This window comes from Kogia breviceps, chromosome 1, assembly GCF_026419965.1.
Source record: "Kogia breviceps isolate mKogBre1 chromosome 1, mKogBre1 haplotype 1, whole genome shotgun sequence".
NCBI classification, from domain to species: domain Eukaryota; kingdom Metazoa; phylum Chordata; class Mammalia; order Artiodactyla; family Physeteridae; genus Kogia; species Kogia breviceps.
Genome location: NC_081310.1, coordinates 59,034,233 through 59,058,333, shown reverse-complemented (window position 1 = coordinate 59,058,333; position 24,101 = coordinate 59,034,233). Strand labels below are relative to the sequence as shown.

The window sequence follows — 24,101 nt, the reverse complement described above, 5'->3', positions numbered from 1 at the left end:
CTGGGAAAAAGGAACACAAAAACAGAGACCCAAAGTTCTTGTCATTGTATCCGATGGCCTGGCCTCAGGATCTGGCTCAAAATAGAGGACAGAAAAGAGCAGATGCTGGCTTGGACACATCCTCTGTCCCAAGGCTGGTTAAATATGTATAGCTCTAAAACGAGGGCAATACGTGAGATTCGACACCAGGCAGGGGCTGCGCCTCCGACATAGGTCCCCAGCTGGCGAGGAGCCTGGACTGGGGCCTCCAGCTGCAGCAGTGGCTCAGCACCTTTTGCCGGCACTTCCACCCTCAGCGCTGAACCCACTTACCTGGTAAGATCCCTGGACCCTGGACTTTGACCGTCTCCTTTTCCCGCTCGTCCGCCTGGTCTGAGTTCTCAACCACCTGATCCAACTCCTCACTCAGCTAAAGGAAGAAACAAAGAGGGCAAGGAAGTGAGCTAAATCAGCTTTGCTTTTCTGGACTAGAATAAGAAAGCAGAAGCTGTTTCTCACTTAACTGTCATCAAAAAAAGAAAGAAATCACATGATATAGGGTATGTTATACCAATTCTACAGATTAGCACACTGAAGCTCAGAAAATTCAAATAACTTCTTATAAGGTCACTTTCTGAGGTGCTGGGGGTTAGGACTTCAACATACCTTTTGGGGGAAGACAATTCAACCACAATATTTTCCATGGCCATAGAGCCAAAAGCAAAATCCAAGTTATCTAGTTCCAAAACCCATGCTCTTAATCACTTTCCAAAGAAGGAGAAAATGCAAACTTAGAGTCTGCTGAGGGAGCAGAGGGGACAGAAGTTGGTGCCAGACCTAAAGTCCACCAACTCAGGCTGCAACCTGCGGAACAAAGTGGGGAGGGCAGACCACCCAGAGACAGGTGCTAATTAGCATCCTAATAGCAGGCAACCTCCACCTCACTTCATCAGCATTCTCACCTGTCAAATGGGGACAATGATACAATGATAACCAACAAGGTTCCACAGCATTAAGGAGAAAAGCAAGAAACACCAAGACCAGAGTTTAGAGGAGGACCTATCTCACTGGATTGGGAGGTGAGGGAGGGGATAGACTTCCCAAGTATTTTCTTAGGCTCACAGGGTCAACACTTAAGGTTGCAGGACATCATTAAAAATTCATCTCTAAGAAACTTGAGTTAAAACAAAGCTCTTACGTATCTAATATTCTTCCATCTCCTTCTCCATGCCTCTGCTCCTGCCCTTTATTTATTTTTAACATCTTTATTGGCGTGTAATTGCTTTACATTGTTGTGTTAATTTCTGCTATATAACAAAGTGAATCAGCTATACATATACACATATCCCCATATCTCCTCCCTCTTGCGTCTCCCTCCCACCCCTCCATCCCACCCCTCTAGGTGGTCACAAACCACTGAGCTGATCTCCCTGTGCTATGCGGCTGCTTCCCACTAGCACTCTATTTTACATTTGGTAGTGTATATATGTCCATACCACTCTCTCACTTCGTCCCAACTTACCCTTCCCCCTCCCTGTGTCCTCAAGTCCATTCTCTACGTCTACGTTTTTATTGTTCCTCCCCTTTCGAATCAGGTAAAGCCTCTAGTTTAAAGCCCTGAAGCCCAAAAGAAAAGAAAACCAACACGTGAAAGATGACACCATGAAACACAGGCCCACAGTGGGAAGGAACACAGATCAAGGGGTCCACAGGGCTCTTTCCCTTTTGCTGGCCAAAGGGCAAAGAGGATGTTAGTCCTGGGAAGGCCCAGCGTTCTCTGATCCAAGCCTCGCAAAGGTTCAGCCTAACCCTAACACACTCCTAACCCAGTTCCCCTCCTGACTACCTGCAGCCATAATAAACCCACCTCCTTGCCCAGCCCTGGCCAAATTCTCAAATGCCCTATCCTGCAAAACCAAAATCTCCCCCCAGCAAAGAAACCTAACTCGGAGCTAGGTCCACTCTCAGAATGACCCATACAAGATTAAGGAGGCCTCCTTCTTCTGAAGAAGGTGAGAGACAGGGACTTCAAAACGGGCCACTAAAGAAAGGGGAGGGGTCCTTCCAGTGTCTTCCACCAACGGAAACTGAATCCACCCTTGGCCTTACCCCTGCAAGCAGGATAACTGCCTATATTTTAATAAACATTTTAGGAGCCCTGCAAGGTAAGGAGATAATGCAGGTTGCGTGTGAATGGTGAGGGACATGGTCCTGTAAACCAGGACCCCAAAGCTCCCCAGAAGCAGGAGCTGCCCACACCCTGTTAATAAAAACTAGCATTCACTGAGGGGTCACGACTGCCAGGCACTGAGCTGAGCACTTTCACAGACCAACTCATCTAATCCTCAGAGCCCTATGAGATAGGGACTATCATTACCTTCATTTTGCAGATGAAGAAACTTGAGGCTCAGAGAAGTTAAGTAACTTGACAAAAGTCACACAAATGGCAAGAGGCAAGGCAGGATAGGAATGCGGGCTTTTTGACTTAAAAGTCCTGGTATACCCACTATGCTCTATTTCCTACAAACCTGAAAACTTTCAGAGTCAAGGAAAGACACAACTCATTTCCCAGGATTCCCCCACTGCCTCGGGTACAGAATCTAGGGGCCACAGAATCCACGGCACTGGTTAAAATCCATCAGGCTCCTTTTGGACAAAGGAAATGGTAGGAGAAATACAGAAATTTGTCCCAAAGTCAGATTCTAGCCCAGATCCCACACTACAAAATGGCAAGCCTCAGGCAAATCTCATCTGTCTTCAACTTGGCTTCCCCATCTACTATGGGGCTAAGGCATCTGCTTTATATACTCCACACAGTATCATTTACAAAGGGAGAAATGTACATCAATATGGATCAGTATTGATCAAGACAGCAGCAGTTCACATGAGAAGAACTGGCAGAATGATAGACTCGTCTGGGAAGTGAGACCCCTAAGGAGCATGTGAGATTTGAGATCCCTCCTTGCACAATGGGGGGAATTTTAACCAAAGGAGTTTGAGAAGGGGTTAAAGAAGAAGAAATGGTGTGAGCATAGGCATAGCAAGAGCACGTTTTTAATCGGTGAATTTCCAGTGTGGCCAGAACCTAGGTGGGTGAGGAGATGACGAACGTAACAGAAGATACGGCTGCAGGGCTGTGAAAGCTTGTAAGAAGTTTGGACTGTTCTGGGTAGACCAACAGCAGCATCAGGTGTATGTATAAAGGAATGCTCGGGGATCAAGGCAGGCCCCCGAAAGAATCTGCCCAGCATGGGAGACACCAAAGGGTGAGTTGGTTAGAGCAGACTTGGGGACACAGACCTGAGGATTGAGGATATGGAACTGCCTGAACTTGCCAAGGGAGGGGAGCACGGTGAGGGACACAGGGGAGGGAAGAGAACTAGAAATGACCAAGGTTTGGGACCCTAGAGGAGGAGAAGGAGAGCAGTTCACTAGTGTCAGTTAAGAGTCAGCAGGAGGAGCTGGTCTGAAGGAAGAGCTGGAACCGCAGTCTGAAGCTCAGGACAGACAAGAATGAGACAAAGAACTGGAAAGTGAGAGTTACAGTCGGGGGAGGAGATGAAAGTGGAGAGAGAAACGGAACGGGGCGAGAAGCAGCTCTGTCGTTGAAAGCACATTTTCAAAGTTGGCTGGCCATCAAAACGAGCTGTAATTATCGCTATCGTTAGCAGCTTCAGGGGCCAGGAGGCCTTGGGGGTGGAGGGGGCTGATGCCCACGGCGCCTCTGCCCAGCTGGGAGGAAGGCGCGGGTGCTTCCACTTGTTGCAAAGAACCTCGGCGTGGCGGGCGGGGTGAGGGGGAGTCCCCCCGGCGAACCGCGCTGCTGCCTGGGTAGGACGAGGCTTTAATCATTCACCTGATGGTTAAGGGTCGAGACTCCGGGGCCCCGGCTCCATCCTTCTGCAAAGCGAAGGCAGCATCCGGAGGAGGCTCGGAGTCCCGCTTCCTTCCTGCTCCGTCGCAGCTAAGCACGCGGGGACCCCTCCTCCGAAGCACTCACCGCTACTTGGAAGCGGGCTCTGCCCGCCCGGACGCCCCCCACAGCCCAGCCGCCCGGACCCCCGAGACCCGCTCTGCCTCACAGGAAAACTTGCTTTCGCCCCCGCCCCTGCCTTGTACCTCTTGGTAGGATGTGGAGAGCTCCTGGCGGATCATGGCACTGACCGGACTTAAGGCAAACCTGAGCCCGCTGCGATTCCCGGGAAGCAGCTAAGCGAGCACCGCGGCTGCAGCCCGAGATCTGCCGGCTCTCCGTGGCGAAACCGGTTCGCAGGAGCGGCTTCGAGACAAGGCGGGGCGCGCTCGGCGCATGCGCCTCGCCCCCGCCGCCGCTGGAGCCGCGAAATGGTTGCTGGGAAATGTAGTTCTGGGCGTGAGGGCCCCACTCAGCATTCCCGGGGTAGCGAAGCCTTTGAGTTACCCAGAGCCAGGCTTAACCCGCACATCAGACGCACGTGCTTTCCTCTTCTCTTACTTCCTCTCTTTATTGGAAGGGGAAGGACGGAGAAAATGAGTGAAAAGTGGAACAAGGGGGCCAAGTCAGACAGGTAGGAGATCCTTATCTATAATTGAAAGAGGAAGCTTGGCCTTGTAGTTTATAACCATAGTATCTGGAGAGCACTTTATATGTTACGAAGCACGTTCATGCCCATTTTGCCTTTCATCCTGCGAGGAACCCTGTAAAGAGGGCATTTTTCTCTCTGTTTTACAGGTGAGGAAACTGAGGTACCTTGTTTCAAAAGGGATGGGGAGAAAGCCATGAACAAATGAAGATTATTTAATCCAGGAACAGACGACAGAATCCAAGTTCTTTCCATTATTCCTGGGGCAGACACTTGGAGTCAGGACCTCTAGATTCTTGTCCTGGCTCTGCCCCTCTCCCACAGGTCTTGTAATACTCTGAGCCATCCTCTGTTCACCTTAGAATGCAACTACTAAACCCTGCCCCACTTCACAGGTCCTTATTTGAGCCGAAACAGGTCATGCAGCAAAACCCAAAGGTGCTGTTCACAGTAGCAAAAGCCTCCTTCCCTGAATGTGGTGGAAAATTGGGTGTTTGCCCTGTGGCAGGGTGGACCCACATCTTCCCCTCTTCCTGCTGCCTGAACAGCTGTTCTGTGTGGCTGCCCTGGGCTGCTTAGTAGTGAAGCAGATAGAGGTTGCCTATGCCTTGGTGAATGCTGCTCTGTGTTCCGGGCAGCTGCAACTCTGCAAACCCCCACACTCAGGGCCTCTTCCCTCCTCAGTGGCAACCCTAGTAGCACCAACCACATCAGAGCAGCCTGGACCTTCAGAGTGTTAGTACTGGGAGGCCTCCACCACCTCTTCTGACCACCCTACCCCAGCCCAGACCCTCTGCTCTCACATCTATTAAATGGGACAATATATACAGCACCTAACACATAGTAGGCATTCAGCAAATGTTTGTTAAATTTATGAACGGAACACTTATTCCATCCATTTCAGTTAACAGTTGCTTACCAAAACAAATAACAACAAACAACTCATTAAATTACTTACTGCTTTACTACAAGGAAGGTTGATAGAACAAGTTACACAATCATAGAAATTTAGAACTAGAAGGAACCAGAGAAATCTAGTCCAGCCCTATCATTTCTCTCTACTCTTTGTTGGTATGACCAAACTGGAAAATTATGGGCTCCCACATTCGAAGGAGATACTGACAAATACAATATCTGACATGGTTTAACGAATACAATGTGCCAGGCACTGGGATATAGAGATGAATAGGGTACTCCAAGGTCTTTGCTCTTGTGACTCTTCCATGCTAGAGTCGAGAGACAGACCTTGAACATGTTAATAGAATTTTCTGTACTTGCTGTCCCCAAGTCCTCTCCTCCCATTTCCACATGAGCACACACCAATCAGGCTTTTATGTTCTCCACTCCACTGAAACAGTGCTTATTAAGGTTACAAATGACCTCTGCCATTGTTGTCAAATCAGATAGCCATTTCCCCATCCTCCTCTCTCTTGAGCTATCAGCAGCACTGGACTCAGGTCATCCTCCCTCTTCCTTGCACACTTTCCTCCCCTGGCTTCAGGACACCACACGCTCCCACTTTGCTTCCCACCTCACTTGCTGCTCCTTCTCCAGTCTCCTTTGCTGGTTTCTCCTCATCCCCTCAACTCTACAGGGTCGCCTTCCTCAAGCTAGGTCTTTGATCTTTCTACTCACTCCCTAGGGACTAATAAAGTGGTCTCCTCTAGTCTCATGGCTTGAATTACCATCTATATCCTAAGGATTCCCGTTATCGGTTGAATTGTGTTCCCCAAAAAGATATGTTGAAGTCCCAACCCCTGGTACCCCAGAATGTGACCTTCCTGGGAAATAGAATTGTGGCAGATGTCATTAGTTAAGATGAGGTCACACTAAGCAAGGTGATCCCTTCGTCTGTGAATTTACAGGAAGATGGAAGACGATAGGAAGGTAGACACACAGGGTGAATGCCCTGTGATGACAGAAGCAGAGATTGCAGTGATGCAGCTGTAGGCCACTCACTTCCTCACCATCTTCAGGTCTTTCTCGCAACATCACCTTATCAGCAATGCCTCCTCTGAAGCACCCTGTTAAAACTGCAAACCCCATTGCCAGCTTGTGCCCCTACACCTCTTTATATTCCTCCCTAGCATGTACCACCTTCTGACTTTCATTTTCAGTCTCCCTGCACTAGAATATAAGGTCCGTGAAGGCAGGGTGCTTACATGTCTTGTTCATTGCTATATCCCAGTGCCTCCAACAGTGCCTGGCAGTTTCTGGTGCTCAACAAGTAGTTTAGTAAATAAACGAACAAAATAATTTCACATAGTGACGAGAGCTCTAAAGAAAGGAAAAGAGACCACATGATAGCACGTGATAGGGCAGCTGTGGAGGGAGGTGCTGATTGTGGGGAGTCAAGAGAGGCCTCAGGATGGTAGTTACTTGTGATGGTAGTTACCTGAGTGGCAAGAGGGTCATGACGACCTGCACCCCAGGAAGAGGGCACCAGTACAGTACAGAGGCCCAGGCTGGGACCCAAGCAGAAGGCAGTGTGCCTGGAGGGGACCAATGGAGGGGCACTTAGGAGACAGAGTCAGAGGGGCAGGCAGAGACCAGATCCTGGAGACTGGGTTGTGCTGATCCTGGGCTTGTTTGCTCTCAGATCCCATTCTCGCCTCTCCTGCTCAGCTCTCGGTTACCAGGACTGGCCCTGAAGGCTGGGTTTCCACTGGGTTCAGTTGAAGCACTGCTCGGAGACTGGAGGGGATCTGGGCAAGGGGGAAGCCGGGGTTTTTCCTTCCCTTGCTCTCTGCCCCTGGCAGCTTCCCTTCCATAGCTCTAGCCCTTGATGCAAAGGTTTTTTTGTGGTTGTAGCTTTGGTCAGGTGACCCAGGCTCCTAAACTCTAAAAACACCAGGATGTTGTCAATCTTTCTGCGTTTCTAATCTCTGGGCTCCCTCAGGGTTCCTTCTCAGCCTTTTGCATCACCTGCATTACAGCCATTCTGTTTTACTTAGAGTAGTTTCTGTTTTCCTTGCAGGTAACTTACTGATTCATTTGGAAAAATGAATCTGGGTTCAAGTAGGGAAGGGCAATCGGGGTATACCTGGAGAAATACAAGGGCATGTGAGCACGCTATTAAATTATAGGCTCACACTCAGTGTCTCAGGGACGGGGAAGCTAGATCTGATCAGTAGAAATTATAGGGAGTTTCTTTTGGCTCAGAGCAGTTCCTAACAAATCCAACTGCAGGGAGAGAAAGGGCTCAAGCAGAGAAGCAGCACCCTGTATGCTGAGGAACACGATGCATCAGGAAGAGGGTGATATTCTAAGAGTTTAGAAGAGCCTCTTCTAATCTGGAGACCTTGTGACATGGTGTAATGTAGATACTGCACAGCTTACACAGCTTTTCACATCCATACCATTTTTACTTTTGACACAGTCCTATCCAGGAAGCAGGCTGGTATGTTACTGATGTGGAAATTAAGATTCAGACGATTTGTGGACAGACCCTGTTTAGGCTGCTCTGCACTAGAAGCCCATGCTGTTGAAGAAGTACATGGATGAGAACTTGGTGCAGTCACTGAGAGGAGGTGTAGCCTGGCGGTTGGGGCAGACTCTGGGACACAGGGCCTGTGCTCGAGTCTTGGCTCTGCCAACTACTGTGTGACCTTGAGCAAGGCACTTAAGGTCTGTGCACTTCAGCTTCATCATCTGTAAAATGGTTGATAATAATATTTGTTACTTCATAGAGTTCCAGTGAGGATTAAATGAGTTAATACCTGTAAAAGTGCTTGGCACACAGCAAGCCTATCTTTGGTGGCCGGTTCTCCCAACCACAAAATGTTGGCAAACCCCAAGAACTCAGTCCTTGGTCCTCCCTCCTTCCGATCCACGTGCCGTTCCTTGACAATCTCATCCATTCTGTGGCTTTAAAGACAACCTATATGCCAAGGATTCCAAAATTTATATCTCTAGCCTGGAACTCTTCCTCCAATTCCAGACTCTTATAGCCAACTGTCTACTTGATACTTCCACTTGGCTATCTAAGTGTTCTCAAACTGAACAAGCCTTATCTTGATCTTCCCCAAGACCTGCTCCTCCTACCATCTCTCCTTATCTCAGTAAGTGGCAACTCCATCCTTCCAGCTGCTCAGGCCAAAACCCTCAGGGTCATCCTTGGTTCCTCTCTGTCTCTCAGACCCCATGTCTTGTCTGTCAGCAAATCCTGCCAGCTACACCTGCAAAACAAATCCGTGATCCACCCTCTTCTCAACACCTCCCTTGCTACCACCTGGGGCCAAACCATCATCATCTCTCTCCTGGATTATAACAGTAGCTCCCTGCTTCAGTCTCTTCTCAACACAAAGCCAGAGTCATTCCATGAATATTTTAACTCACTGCTCTGTTCCATTCACTCAGCCTAAAAGTCAAAGTCATTCAGAAATAAGCTGTGAGGCCCCACAAGATCTGCCCCCCACCTCCATTCCCCTTAACCCCCTTACCTCCTTAACCTCCCCTCCTACCCCTCTTCCCTCCTCGCTGTTCCTCCAACAAGCTGGGCACTAACCTTCCTCAGCATTTAAGCAGTTTTCCCTTTGCAGGGATTGTCCTCCCCCAGGTTACCTTCCTCACCTCCTGTAGATGTTCATACAAATACTGCCTTCTCATTGGGGCCTTAACCCTGGTCAGCTTATTTACAATTGCAACTCCCAATGCTCCCTATCCCTTTGCCCACTTGATTTTTCTCCCTAGCATTCATCACCATCTAACATACTACTTACGTAGTGTGTTCGTCTATTTCGCCCATAGAATGTAAGCTCCATGGGGCATGGATCTATCTTGTTCAGCGATGTGCCTCCAGTGACCTGGTACATGGAGGCCCTCAAAAAGTATTTGCTGAATAAATCAGTGAAGAAATCCTTACACAAATGTTAGCTATAATTATTTCACTGTATGTCTTGTGCCCTACCCTCTGCAAAAATCCTTTGGGGACTCGAAATTTAAACACAACTGGGAAGAAAAAAAATCAGCCAAAAGTAAAAGTGAATTAATAAAGTTGGGGTCCTAGGTTATAAATCTCTTCCTAGGTGCTGGAATGTTGGCTGTGTCAACTCTGTACCTAATCAAGGAACTGCTGTTAACAGACGCCGTTTGACGCAACACTCAGTCCGCAGTTTGGAGTCGGGAGCCCCAGAATCCTAGCTCCAAGTTGCCGGCTTCGGCGTCCCAGCGGCCGAGCGCGCCCTGCAGCGCGTGGAAGGCGCGGAGTCCGGCTCCTGGCTCCCGGACCCGGGGCCTCCGGGCGGGCGGGCGCGCGCGCGCGGGGTGGGGTTTCGGGGCCGCCCCAGGCCCGATTCTGTGCGCTCACCATGGCGGGCCCCACGCCCGGGCCGCGGCGGCGGTGGCTGGCCGCGCTAGCCCTGGTCCTGCCGCTGGCCGCGGGGCTCCTCGCAGCCGGGGTCGGGCAGGCGCCGCGCCCTACCGAGCGGGGTCCCCCGGTGCGGCTCTTCACGGAGGAGGAGCTGGCCCGCTACGGCGGGGAGGAGGTGAGCGGGGAAGCGTGGGCCCAGGGACCGGGCCGAGTCCGGCCTCGCAGAGAGGGAGGCGGGGAGCCCGGGAAGCCGCGGCGCCGAGGGGAGGCCTCGTGAAGAGGCGCGGGCCTCGGCGGGCGCCCCCTCCCGGAACCCCGGCTCCGAGCTTGCGCGAAGCCTGCCGGGCTCCTCTCTCCAGGCCTGGATTGCCGCCTCGGGACAGGGGGTCAGTCCCCAGCACCCAGGGCTCCCTGCTTCCCCCTTCCCCAGCCAGAGCACCCCACCCCGCGCTTCTCCCTCTCTTCCCGGGAGCTGTTTCCTAGAGACGCATTTTGGCTGGCGGTCTGTACACGAACCTCAGAACTTTTTTGCTTTCAGTGTAAGCATCAGCTGCGGGCACACACTTCTGCCTGCCCCTGGGGGGAGTGGCGGGAGAGGGAGAGAGGGAAGTAAGGCCTGCTCCGTGGGTTAGGCGGGAATGGGGGCAGGTCCAGGGTTGATCCAAACTCGCACTTTGCCTTCCTCATTTACCGGGCCCCTCTGCAGCTGACTCCTCACACTGGCTCTTAATGGCTGTGCTCTTGAGGCTGAGCCAGAGCTGGGGGAGAGGGCAGTGGGGGAGATCGGAGGTTAGAGACAAAGACGACCCCCCACCCCCAGACGCACCCACTTCGGTCCACATCGGTCAGCAGTCTGGACGTGTCTAGGATATTCCTTACAGCCATCTGACCATTCTGGTTGTTGGGGTCCAGTGTGATGGCCGTGGAGTGTGGGAACAGGATGCTGCACATGGGAAGGGCCATGGAGCTGATATTAGATCAGGAGGTGGCGGGAACAGTTTGGTGGGGAAATCAGGGAACTACAGCATTTCAGAGTTGATAGGAATCAACCTCCTGCTTTTACAGGTGAGGAAACTGAGGCATGCCACCAGTTCATGGTAGAACAAGGAAGGAACCTAATATTCTCTTGTTAAAACCCTCTGGTGTGGGCTCCCTAACCCCCAAGTTAAGTAGCCTTAGCTGGACTAGTTTCTCCAGGGGGATTTAGAAACCTGGCCCTTAGGCAGTGGTGCTAGTTTGGGCATCACTGTAAAGAGACGTTGGTTAGAAGCTTGAGTCATTGAGAACCCAGAAGGAGGGAGACAGGTATGTGACTGGATGTTAAGGGACACCATCTTTTGGAGCAGCAGGGAACCAGATGGTACCGGGTCAGGGAACCTGTGCAGAAAAGAGTTAACATAACAGGCCCGCAGTCCTTAGAAAGGCCTTGGCTGATGTCTGGATTTCCAGGGTGTTCTGCATTTCCCTAACAGATAAAGGTGGCTCAGTCTGGGCCCTTCGTACAAACTGTGCATTCATGTTGAACACTGCTAGGCAGAGATGGCCTGCATGGCCAGTCCCCAGTAAAAACGTTGGGCTCTGAGTCTCTCATGGGCTTCCCTGGGCAAAAACATTGCACACGTGTTGCTTCATTTTGTTGCCGGGGAAAGAATGTGCTCTGTGCGGCCCCTCATGGGAGGCAGACAGTGTGAGGAAGTCCACAGGTAGATAGATTCCTCTAGACTCCACCTGTGTCCTTTCCCCTATGACCCTTACTGCATCACTGTAATAAATCATAGCTCTGAGTACAATTATATGCTAAGTTCTATGAGTCCTTGTGAATCTCCAAATGTGGGGGTGATCTTAGGTACCCCCAGCACAGAGTCCAAGGGAAGAGAGAATTCCTAGTGGAGATGGCATGCAGCAACCATGCCCAGGGTTCAGGATGAGGACTGAGAAAAGAACCTTGGTTTTTTTATGCTGATATTATTGATTGATGCTCAGCTGCCGGAAGGAGAGAGGGAGGCTTGAGATGGAAGCAGGTTAAGGAAAGAATTGGTTGGTGTGTGGCGCCCAGAGGATGTCTGCAGGCAGAGAGTAAGAGAGGAGAGAGGCAGTTGAGCGCAGCTGGTTAGAGCTGCCCTGTGCTGAGGTTTGCCCTAGATGGTTCTGGTTTATGCCTATTGTCCTGGGATAATTATTAATAGCACCACCTTTCACTCTCAGAAGTGTTACCGTTTGTATAATACATTATACAAATAGTATAGTTAGAGCATTATACCTTTGAATCATATCTGGGTTTAAGTCCCTTTGGGCAAATAGCTAAACCTCTTGGAGTCTCAATTTTCTTTAATCATCTGCGGTACTTGTTATCAGTCGGGGTTCCACCAGAAACAGAACCAGTGGAAAAAATATATATATATAGGTATGTTTTTAATTGCAAGAATTGGTTTATGTGATCATGCAGGCTGGCTAGGTAAGTCTGAAATGCATACATAGAGCAGGCTGTCAGGAAGGGCGGGCCAGAAACCCTTAGCAGGAGCAATGCTGCAGCCCACAGGTGGAATTTCTTTTCTCAGGGAAACCTCAATTCTGTTCTTAAGGCCTTTCAACTGATGGTGATTGGGCTCACCTAGATTATCCAGGATAATCTCCTTTACACAAAGTCAACTGACTGTAGATGTTAATCACATCTACAAAATACCTCCACAGCAATACCTAGATAAGTGCTGAATAACTGGATACTGTTGCCTATCCAAATTGACACATAAAACTGACCATGATAATAGCTACAGGATAAGAGTTCCTACTCTACGTGGGGGTTTTATGAGGATTAAATGAGATGGCGATATGCAAAGTGCATAGCATAGTAGAGCTAGTGTAGTCTTAGCATAGTAAGCCTTTATCAATCTTAGCTGCTATTATTTTTATTAGCTTATTATTAAAGATACAAACAAGAGGCACCATAAGAGGCCCATAATCCTCTTATGCAATTCAGAAATCAAATAAGCTCTGAAAAGCAGAAGACCGCCAGGGAAGTCCCAGAAGGTTATTGTTTTTGTTTTTCTTTTTACGTCATTGAACAGCAAAACCCTGCCTGATCTGAACTCCTTTGGTGATGGAATCTTGTTGGAGCTATGTGAGTCTATTTATAGTCTTTATTTATCCTACTTAGTGTGAATATTCATGTTTATGCTTTACTGTAGAAGTATTGATATAGATGATGATGGGGTGCTGCCTCAGACCCCTGTAGGTGTTCTGGCATGTGCCCCATAACACCTTTCTAAAATCTGACAAATTCTGAATTCCAAAACACATCTGACCGCCAAGGGTTTCTGCTATGGGATTGTGGACCTTGTATAACAAGTCATTCTGAAACAACTAGCTATGAATTCTCATTTCTGTTACAATCCTTTTGGACGAGAGCCAAGGCAGACCCACCTGTTCCACATTCTGCTGCCTGGTTTGTGGTGAGAGCTCAGGCACCCCTGCAGGAAGCTGCATAGTATCTTCAGTGGATGCTTCAGACTGGAAATCACGAAAGACAGGGGTCCCTGCTGCTGGTGTCTTTCACAGAACCTACTGTGTTCTGGATCTACTGCACGAGGCCCTGTGCTACTTTATCCCTTTGGGGCAGTTTAGGTTGTCAGAGTGATCGGCAGTGTGGCTCCCTGAAATCATTCCCACGTGGGAGTGTGACGATAGCTACACATGTGCTTCCAGCATGAATTAGTCCTCTTGAATACCTGCTGAAATCCAGCCTCCCCAATGCCTCTTCAAAGCCCATTCTCCCAGTAATCCTAGTAAGGCTTGCAAAGAGGAGGTCATTTTAGGGAACTTTCCTGTAGATAACACGTAGATCACAGAGTAAGCATGTTGAACAAAAATGAACGTAGGTTCAGAAAGGTCACGTGTGTCCAGAGGGCCTTCCTGTGGTCGCTGATTTCTTCAGCTGCCCTTATAACTAGAGATCTTGATCACATGCTTTCATTGGCAGCTTTCGCCATGTCACATCAGCTGTTCTTTTAGCAGGGCTTCACTGTTTACAAATTATAGGTCAAAGATTGGCGTTCAAGTTTTCGACAGGATGAATGTCGCAGGAAGGGCTTTAGAATCAAACAGGTGTGAGTCTGAATTCTGGCTATTTATTTACCAGCAGAGAAACTGTTGGCAAGTTATTTAAACTCTAAGCCTCAGTTTCTCCATCTACAAAACAGGTATAGTAATACCTTTTTCAGAAGGTCATTGTAAAATTGGTCTAAGTGACATACGTTAGTATAAGTAAACATGTATAACATATGGAGAGAACCTAGCACAGTAGAATCTCAGTAAATATGAATTTCTCTGCCCTCCCTTTGATCACACCTGAAATATATTAATTGTCCTCAATTATAGGCCTCTAGTAACCAGCATGAGTGTCTGAGGGCCCAGCCCAGGCAACATGATCAAAATAATATTCTTGTATGACTTACCCTCACATCGAGCTTTTAGAATAGAAAAACAGCATAAATCACAAGCCATTCATGAGTTTGGTCATCGTTCTTCCTCGGGAAATAAATGTGTGGCAGGACTGGGGGGTGAGAGGTGTATATATACCTTCTTTGCTGCTGGTGTTCTAACCTGTATGTCAGACGCTGGAATCTGCAGAATTTTCCCCAACGGAGACGAGTCAATGGCACGTGAATGTTATTTTCCCCTGCCTTAGTGGTGGAGGAAAAAGGCGGGGGAGGATTGGTTTATTAAGGAAAGCAGATGTCCTGAAGCAGTTAGCTTTGGGACAGGGCGGCTGGGGTGACTTCAGGATTCTCTTTGGTCCTGAGCGAATGTCATCCTCCACCCTCCAAGGGCAAAACTGACTTTTGCTATCCTCAGAAAATATGTTTTCTGCCTTACTTGCACCATAGGATACCAAATGCAGGGAGGGGAGGGCCACCTGCCCCCATACCCGCAGCATGACTTCTGGGCCTGGGACCAGATGTTTGTATTTAACAAACACTTAATATAGAGCCAACTCTGCCAAGCACCGTCCTAACCACTTTAAAGCATTAAATCATTTAATGATGACCCGTGAGGAAGGAGCTATTATCATCATCTCATTTTTCAGGTGAGGAAGGAGCCATAGGGCGGTTGAGTAACTTGCCCAAGGTTACACAGCTAGTGAGTAAAAGAGGTGGACTTAGGCTGTGCTTTCTCCAGTTTGTACAAACGAAATGAACCACCAAGAGCCTCCCTTTCCATCACTCCAGGCAGTGACCTGTTCAGGGGTATATTGGTTCAGCGAAGAAAAAGCTATCAGAGTGCAAGCATGACCAGAAATGTTGTTTACCTTCTGCGTTTATTTAGGGCAACCCTGGACCCTGAGCTTGCCCAAGGCCCCTCTAGGCTTTAGGGTTATTCTTTGTAAATGGAATTTGTCTGTGCTCACTAACCAGCTCTCCCTGGAATCTGTACTAAGGGGGGATGGGGTGACATTTGTTTTCTGCTTTTCTAAAACTTAATAGTGAAGAGTAGGACTTGTACTTCTTCTGAAAGAATCATTCTGGACAGACAATAAAGAATATACAGACAGTGAAGGCTGTTGGATAGAGGCAGGTGAGTAAAGAGGTGAAATCACCCTCTCTAATTATACAATAAAATGACAGCTTGCAGACGTTTTGGCTGTGTTAAGGAATGTATTTTGCATCCTACCCTGGTGTACACACACACACACGACTGAAACAAAAGTGCATGAAACTATGCTCATTCTTACTATGTGTGAAGCACTCTGATGTTTTCTAGTTTCTGCTCTATTTTGAACTTTGTTTTTCCTATTTAATTTTTTAAAGCCTGTTGATAAATCACTAAATTGATTCTATGACCCACTAATATGTTACCAATGCCAACTGCAGTTAGAAAAACATGGCCTTAGACCATTGGAGGGACATCCTGCAGAGAAGGCGGGGGCAGCCGCAGAAACGGCTTTTTACAAGGAAGTCAAGTAGACTTTTATCAAGCTACATCTTAAAGAGATAAATAGATGGCCGCTGGACCTGCGCGTCCGGAGCCTGTGCTCCGCAACGGGAGAGGTCACAACAGTGAGAGGCCCGCGTACTGCAAAACAAAAACAGTGAAATCGGGGCGTTTTAGGAAGATGGCGGAAGAGTAAGACGCGGGGATCACCTTCCTCCTCACAGACCATTGGAGGGCCCAGGTATTTCTGCAGAAGAAAACATCTGTAGTAGTTTCTCTCTTTTTCAAGAAGAGTCACCGGTGAGGAACTTCTGCTCTGTCCCCAGCCTCTGTTGCAGGGTCTGAGGGTGCTGGAGGCCCAGGAGTTCCTGCCTTCCTGCCTGCACCCAGGCTCCAGGGCTCTCCCAGGTGTGGAAGAGGCCCTCCTTCCTCTGCTGCACTGCTCAGGTATCCCTCTGTCATGGTAGCTCACGTGGCACTCTCTCCTGGCCCTGCTTGGCCACAGGCAGGGAGGAAGGCCAGATGGCCAGGCAAGCCCAAGACCCAGAGGAAAGATAAAGGCCCTGCCTCACTGATGCAGGTGACTCCCCTGGTTCCCTAACATCTGGGTATCTCTGACCCACTCACTCCCTGTGTCTTTCTTCGTGGCCCTGGGTCTTTTGAATGAATTTCCCAGGATACCCACCCTCTCCTGGTCCCAGGCAAGTGCACTGTCCTCGTGCTGTGTGCCCTCTGGTGGGGCAAGCCAGAGAGGGGACTGAGCCTTGGATTCCTGGGCTCCAGATTCCAGAAACTGCTTTCCCTCTGATTCGCTCTGTGACTCTGGGTAGGTCTCATAATCTCCCCAGGCCTGGATGATGAAGGTGCATTTGCAGAACGAAGGTGTTAGATAGATTATCTTCAAGGCCCTTTCTGATTTTAACTTAAAATTCTTCCAGAGTCCTTATCTGTCGCTTGGGAATTACATTTTTTTCTATCTTTCCTTTTGTATACCCATGAATATAGCAAAAAATAAAGTGTAAAAGCCAAGGAACTGCAAGGAAACAGTATTGCTTGTATATTTCTAGCACCATAAATGGTTTTTTGAAGGACAAACTGGTAAAATATAAGAAGTGATTATGTTGTTCATCTACTTATATTCTATATATTGAAATAGGCCTCAAGGAGATAACCCAACAAATTAGAAAGTAACTTGTAGAAAGATATTCGTAATGCTGCCATTTAGTTCTCAGGAATTGGAAATGATCCCAAATAGAATAACTATACAAACAGGTACACAGTATCACTAAAATAAGATAGAACTGTTTAAGTGACAGCTGTTTTGGTTATTTCAATACATGAAAATGTTTGTATGAACTAATGTTACCTGTAGGAAGCAAAATATTGATATAAAACAGATCATTTACACTGATTACCTCCATGTATGTACATTGATGAAGATGAAATTTGGATTGATTTAATTTTTTATTTTTTCCTGGCCATGCCATGTGGCATGCGGGATCTTAGTTCCCCAGACAGGGATCGAACCCATGCCCCCTGCATTGGGAGCGCGGAGTCTTAATCACTGGACCTCTGGGGAAGTCCCATGGAGTGATTTGAGTAATTCATTTAATATCCTTTTGAATTTTTATCTGTATGGAGTTGCTTCAGTTCCTGGGAAAGGTATTGCCATAGGCTTGTCATGATGCTTTGTGACTTTCCCAGGTTTTTGTAAGTGGGCATGACATTGCGCAGGTGGGGCGAGCTCCCTGAGAACCGGCTTGTAACTTCACCCACCGCCCTCTACACTGGCTGTGATGGGAAGAGATTTTACTCACTTGAACTGGCGCAGCTGGGCTCTTTTGTCTCCTCTTCACAGCTTCTCTCCTGCTTCCTAGGAAGATCAGCCCATCTACATGGCAGTCAAAGGAGTGGTGTTCGATGTCACTTCTGGAAAGGGTAAGTGGCTTGGCTTTGTGAATCCTTACCTCTGGGGAGTGTGGCAGCCTGAGTGGGTTGCTGGAGGTGTGAGAGGAGGGAGGGAATGCTGGGCAGGTCCTTTCCCCCGCAGAATGAGTTCACAGTCTTTGTCAGGGAGGTACTTCAACAGTGTTTTGCTAATGATGTCATGTTGCTTATAGAATCAAAGTCATACTGGATGATTTACCCTAGATAAAGCAGTGAGAGGAAAAGTATTACTTAGCCAAGAGTCATGATCATAGAACATTATAGGACATTTTAATGCCATCTCATGTTTTCCCTAATGGAAACTACAACTGATATCGTGGAAGTAGTCTTGTAATGGTTCATTGTTTATTTGATACCAAACAAAAGATGTATGGAAGTAGACTTGGCTTCTATGAACATTTAGGAAGACAGAACATTTTTCTGTTTACATTTAAAAAAAATATTTATTTATTTGGTTGCACTGGGTCTTAGTTGCGGCAGGTGGGCTCCTTAGTTGTGGTTCGCCTGCGGCATGTGAACTCTTAGTTGCAACATGCATGTGGCATCTAGTCCTCTGACCAGGGATGGAACCTGGGCCCCCTGCATTGGGAGTGTGGAGTCTTATCTACTGCACCACCAGTAGGAAGTCCCTCTTATTTACATTTTAAATATTTTCAAGGGATTACTTTCATTCTGTATTTTTAAAAAAATCAGCCCAGCATGTGTGACTTATTCCATATTATGAATTAGCGGAATCCAGTGGGAAGGCTGGGGGGCCGTTTATTGGACTTCCCGTCCTCACTGATGTCCCTCTCCTCAGCCGAGTCTTTGCAGGATTGGGTGGGGTGGGGTCTCAGAAGCCCCGCCCCCTGCCGTGTACAGGCTCCTGGCTGCTCTGTGCACATCCGCTCACATCTTCTTCCTTCCTCCCCACTACAGAGTTTTACGGACGAGGAGCCCCCTATAACGCCTTGACCGGGAAGGACTCCACCAGAGGGGTGGCCAAGATGTCCCTGGACCCTGCAGACCTCACCCACGACACTGTGAGCCAGATAATGAGCCTCTGTCAAAGTGTCCCACCTCCTTGGCCGTGGCCTTTTTTCTTCCCCACGCCCCACCTCTGGGCAGTAGCAAAGCTTCCTAACTAGTCTGTTTACTGTTCCAGAGGTAGCCAGTTGTTTTCTTAAAGTAGATATCTTCCTGTGCCCCTCCTGCTCAAAAACCTTCCAGGGCTCCCCACTGCCTGCAGAGTCAAGTGTGAACTCTTGTGAACTTGAGATCAAACTCAGTTGATCTTCAGAGTTTGACTCCAGCCTGCCCTGGCTGCCCCATCCCCCTGACAGTCTGCACCCGCCTCCTCCAGCCTCTGATAGCTTTGCTGTTAGTCTCTGAGACCCGCTTTCCAGGCCACTCCCGGTAGCTCAGGGGAGGAACAGGGTGGATGAGCAGAGTCTCCGCCGCGCTCATATTTCCGTGAAGGAGACAATAGCATTAACAGAAACCATTTCGGGTCTAAGTAATTCCAACAGAAAGGCTGGCATTCACCGCCCCCCCGCCCCGTTGTGCTCAGGTGAGTCACACTCTTAAGCTGCAACATTACAGAAACAAATCTAGAAACTACAGAGGGGGGAAGGGTGTATAAATCTGTAAGGGGAGGAGTGTAGAGGCAGGGGGCTTAATCGCGCAGGAGGAGGTGGTTGCAGACCGCAGAGCGCCCCCGCGACGCCGACCGGGCTGGGGGTTCTCTGGAGTCTAATTCCTACATCAGTCAGACCACAAACACGATGCAGCCACTGCTCCCCCCGCATGTAACCTCCGCAACACACACGCACACACAGGGCTGTCTCGAAAAAACGGTCCACGATTTGATTTCTGATACATTTTTTTCCCTCGCATTAGGGGGCGTGGGGCGAGTAAAGTCAGGGTAGGGGCTGGCGAGAAGCCGGTGGCAAGCACGAGTCACTCATTCCTACCCCTGTATTTCTTGGGCTTTTCTCCCCAAGACGGGCCTCACAGCCGAGGAGCTGGAATCCCTGGATGATGTCTTCACCAAAGTGTACAAAGCCAAATATCCCATCGTTGGCTACACAGCCCGAAGAATCCTCAATGAAGACGGCAGCCCCAACCTGGACTTCAAGCCTGAAGACCAGCCCCATTTTGACATAAAGGACGAGTTCTGATCTGCAGGAGACCATTCTTGGGAGGGTGAGGCAGGGAGACACTCAGATGCAAACTCTCCTGCAAAGCAGGCTGCTGGGACCTCTGGTCACCGGATCTGAATAAAGCAGACGTTTAACCTGGAACACTGAATGCCCTTTATTGCCCTTGGTGAAGTGTTCTACCCACCTAGGTATCCTGCCTGCACACCAGCCAGGGAGGTAATAGTCGCTGAGGGGGGACACCTCCTAGGTGTCAACATGGGCTATGGGGGCAGCAGAATTACGAGTGACCTTTATTGCTTCTTTATATTGCTCTGTACTTGCCAAGTTTTCTACCATGACCATGTGTACTTTAGAATAAGCACCAGAATAAACTTGCTATTTTCACAAAAGGAGAATTCTTCCACACGTGCCCTCTCCTTGGAGCCTCATCAGCACCCCTTGTCTCTGCTGGCCTGCTTTCTGTCTCCCCGGCCTGTGAGGGGGTCGGGCAGCAGGGACATCCGAGAGACGTGGCAGAAATGGGGTGCATTAGGTGGAGTGGTGGAGAATGGGAATGAAAGGGCCTGGTGTTACACCACAACCAGGAGAGTGACGGTGTGAACTGGCTTCAGCCCCTTCTGCAGCTGGAAGGTGGTGAGGAGGGCCGGGGTCCAGTGTGGGCAGAGCCTGCCCTGGAGGTCATTCCACAGATGGTGAAGCACATGCAGCACGCTGGACTCAGGTCAGATTTCATAAGGAAATCCCTTTTGAGGGTAGGATTCTTCCCTCTAAGGGACATTTGGCAAAGTCTGCAGCTATTATTTTTAAAATTTTGGTTGTTAAAACTGTAGAATGCTACTGGTATCTAGTGTCCGGTGATGTTGGTTTTGTTTTATTTTAAAGACTTTTAAAAATATCTATTCATTTATTTTGGCTGCACCAGATCTTAGTTGTGGCATGTAGGATCTTTCTTTTAGTTTCGGCATGTGGGATCTAGTTCCCCAACCAGGGATCGAACCCGGGCCCCCTGCATTGGGAGCATGGAGTCTTAGCCACCAGACCACCAGGGAAGTCCCCCGGGGATGCTGTTAAACATCCTGCAATGCACCGGACAGTCCCCACAGCAGAGAATTACCTGGTCCAAAATGTCAATTGTGCCAAGATTGAGAAATCCTGGAAATTTTACGGTAGAGATAAATTTGACATACAACTTTGTCTTTTATTTAAACAAATAGCAACTACCCCCAAGAGAGACCTTTTACATAGAAGAATTTTAAGCAGAAGAATCTCCTAGGGTGACTGTTCAAAATACTGATTCCTATGTCCTACCCCCAGGGCTTATGATTTAGTATTTCTAGAACATGGCCTGGGAACTGCATTTGTAATGAGCTCCCCAGGAGATGGTGATACACTTGGGCCCAGATGTACTTTGAGAAACACCACTTACGCCTTACCAGTCACTGGTGGCAGGGAGGACTCATCCAGATCCTTTCGGAGGACCACGTTTGACCTTTGCTTTACTCTTTGGCGTGTCCAGACTAATGGTGAACTCCTGGGTCCCACTCCAGAATCAGGGAGCTTGCTGGCCATCCAAGAGGAATGGGTCTAGAATTTATCAGAAGGACTCTTTGGCCTAGAATTCAGGAAGTTGTTCATGTGGCCAAGGTAGTCTGTACTGGGACATTTTGCCCCCAAACAGATGATGTCTGAATGCATACAAATGGTTATAAGTCCTTGGGAACCCCCGAGAGATGACTTTTAGTTTTGTGCCACCCACTTCCCGCTTCACCAAGCAATGGATGGGCTAGGATTCCATTCCTTGGAGCCCCGTCTCTGCAAGGTGGGCAAGGTCTCCAAACTCAGGTCCCTGGGAACTTTCCAGAACCACTGTCTCCCCCGCTCCCCTCTCCTCCCCTTGCCCCCATCACAGCACGTTTGTCCCTCAGGGTCTTAGGATCCCCACTTCTGGGGCAATTCTGCCCAGTTCCCTGCCCTGCACTTCAAAGACCACCTCCTACACCCCAGCAAGGGTCTTCTCTGAATGTCTCTCATTTCGATATTCCAAGTCAGCCTTTGCCAGGACAGAGCACACACAAATCTGGGTGCCGCAAACAGGCTCCACTCAGGGTAGGTACAGCTCAGGGGAGGGGGATGAAGGCTGGCGGCGGGATTTGCATCATTGGTGTCTATGGGACCTAAAGAAAAACACAGAGATCCCTGGAGCCCAAAGCCTGCTGCCCCATTTACCCCTTCTCCCACATTTGTTTGTCATGTCTTCTTTGCTTTAAAGGTTTATATCCTTGCAAGACTCAGCTTGAATGCATCTCTGCCAGGAAGCCTTCCTCTGAGGTCCCCTATAGCTTAGCACTCACCTGCTTTGCTGTAATTGCCTATTGATGAGATTGTCTCCCCCAAACACTGAAAGCACAGACACTCACCTAGGGTGGCCAACCTTTCCCGACTTGCTGGTTTTTACACTGAAAGTCCTGCATCCCAGGAAACCCTTCAGCAGACTTGAGGGACAGAGCTGCACCAGCCTCACCAGCTGCTAAGGCAAGGCCTCTTCCCAGCGGGGGACTCCAGGCATAGTGGGGAGGTGATGCACCACCTTAAAATGAAGAAGGAAGAGAGGAGCTATGACCTTTACCCCGGAGAAGCGAAGGTGAGGGGAAGGTGATGGGAGAGTGGTTGGGGGCTGGGTTCTTAACCACAGAGGTTCAAGTTCAACCTCTCAGAAGGGACACTCAATTTCTGGCCTAAGGTAGGTGCCCAGCACATTGGAGTGTTGTTGATATTGGTGTAATTCATGAAGTCCTTCCCCAAATCTAAGTTCCTCTTGCAAAGGTGCATGTCCTCCGTCTCCCAGGCGCTGCACAGCCAGCTCCTCCTGCCTCATGTTCCCCGAAGCCGGGGTAACTCACCCCTCCCTCTCTGTGCTCCTGGCGGGCAGCTGCCCGGGCCTCCCCGACAGGTGGAACAGAGCCGGCTCCCTGCCCATAACAGGGATGAAGAGGCTTAAAGGTTTAAAGGCAGGAGACAAGGCCTGGGAACAGGGAGCCTCGTTCTCCATTTGGAAGATAACACCACTAAGTACTGAGCGGCCCAGAGGGGAGAGCGATGGGGCTGACTGGTCAGCAGGAGAGCAGGCAGAGGGGCCTGACCAGCAAGCCAGCTCCTAGAGGTACGGTCGTGCAGAGGGCATCCTGCCCGGGTCCCAGCCTGGATGGGTGACCTCCAGACTCAGACACCTCATGTCCTTCAGGCATCTGCTCCAGGGGGGTCTGCTCACCACCGCCTTAGCTTCCAGGAGAAAAACTAAGGGTCTGAATAAAGCAGCCTTACCCTCTACACTGGCATCCTTCAAAAGGCTATTTTCTCAAAGCCCCAGACTCCAACAAGCATGGCCTCCTGGGGCTCTGTCAGCTCCTGGAGGCTTCCAGGCCACGAAGGCCTTGCTCAAGCAGGACTGGAGGTGCCCAGGCTTCTCTGGAGAGGCAGGCCGGGCAGGCTGCCCTACGGCCGGTGAGGAAATTATCCAGGCAGAGGCTGGCCCTGCAGGCCTCCGTCCGGGACATCAGATGTAAACATTGCCTTGATACCGCGATGTGTTGCTCATTTTTTATGCTCCATTTCACGGGCAGCCCAGCACGTGTGGTGTCATCCCTCAGTGACAGACTCAGCTCTCTTCCCTCGACTCCTCTGCCATGCGAGCTGCTCTGAGCCGTTCAGAGGCATTCCCAATGGCAAGTGCAAGGCCTTAACCCCCCGGACCAACCCTCCACCAACAGGGCTGGAGCCAGTACACCAATCCCACGCCCTGAGGCCCATTCTACAGGGGTCCCAGGAGATGCTGAGCCCCAGCTGGGCACAGCACGAATCAGCTCCACACACACCCTTGAACTGGCCGATACCATGGCTCACTTCCAAAATGTGAGCCCCTGCTTAGTCCCTGCTTTGGGAGAGAACCCCGGTTAAGACAAAGTTTACTTCCTAAGACACTAACACAATCCCCTTATGCCAAACTCAGTTTTACTAATAACATCTGACACTTGTATAGCACTTTACGGTTCACAAAGCTCTCGTTCCAGTGACAATGGCTTACAAATCACCCCCAGAACCTAGTGGCGTGAAACAGCTATTCTTTGTGCTCAGAGACTGTGTGTGTCAGGAACTCTGAGAGGGAGTAGTGATGACTCTGGCTGCCGGCCCAAGCTCCAGCTCTCTCCACGTGTCACTTCTCACAGCGTGAGGTCT

At 49.4% G+C, this 24,101-nt stretch overlaps 2 protein-coding genes across 3 annotated transcripts in view; one reads left to right on the top strand and one right to left on the bottom strand.

Annotated features, from left to right (window-relative positions):
- PACC1 (proton activated chloride channel 1) overlaps nucleotides 1–17,778 on the bottom strand; it is a 54,388-nt gene extending 36,610 nt beyond the window's left edge. Inside the window, exons 1-2 of one of the 2 annotated variants that reach the window (XM_067032034.1) lie at nucleotides 17,748–17,778; nucleotides 313–409 (exon numbers count right to left, since the gene is read on the bottom strand). Coding sequence is in view for 1 of the 2 variants with exons in the window: in XM_059076268.2 (XP_058932251.1) it covers nucleotides 313–409; nucleotides 4,099–4,134 (133 nt within the window). In the remaining variant the exon portion in view is untranslated. Of the gene's footprint in view, nucleotides 1–312; nucleotides 410–4,098; nucleotides 4,268–17,747 lie in introns of those variants that run through there. The other variant, XM_059076268.2, reaches the window with a different exon arrangement.
- On the top strand, nucleotides 9,822–20,009 carry NENF (neudesin neurotrophic factor). The gene is made up of 4 exons (XM_059076356.2): nucleotides 9,822–10,027; nucleotides 17,658–17,718; nucleotides 18,646–18,749; nucleotides 19,710–20,009. Exons 1-4 carry the CDS (start codon nucleotides 9,851–9,853, stop codon nucleotides 19,884–19,886), a joined length of 519 nt encoding a protein of 172 aa, XP_058932339.1. The 5' UTR covers nucleotides 9,822–9,850; the 3' UTR covers nucleotides 19,887–20,009.
- Nucleotides 20,010–24,101: the final 4,092 nt, after the last annotated feature.

Excerpts from the sequence above, each read along its gene's own strand:
- NENF (XM_059076356.2), top strand. The coding sequence starts at position 9,851 with ATGGCGGGCCCCACGCCCGGGCCGCGGCGGCGGTGGCTGGCCGCGCTA. Across the intron at positions 10,028-17,657 it reads CCCGCTACGGCGGGGAGGAG|GAAGATCAGCCCATCTACAT; the intron begins GTGAGCGGGGAA and ends CCTGCTTCCTAG. Across the intron at positions 17,719-18,645 it reads CGATGTCACTTCTGGAAAGG|AGTTTTACGGACGAGGAGCC; the intron begins GTAAGTGGCTTG and ends TCCCCACTACAG.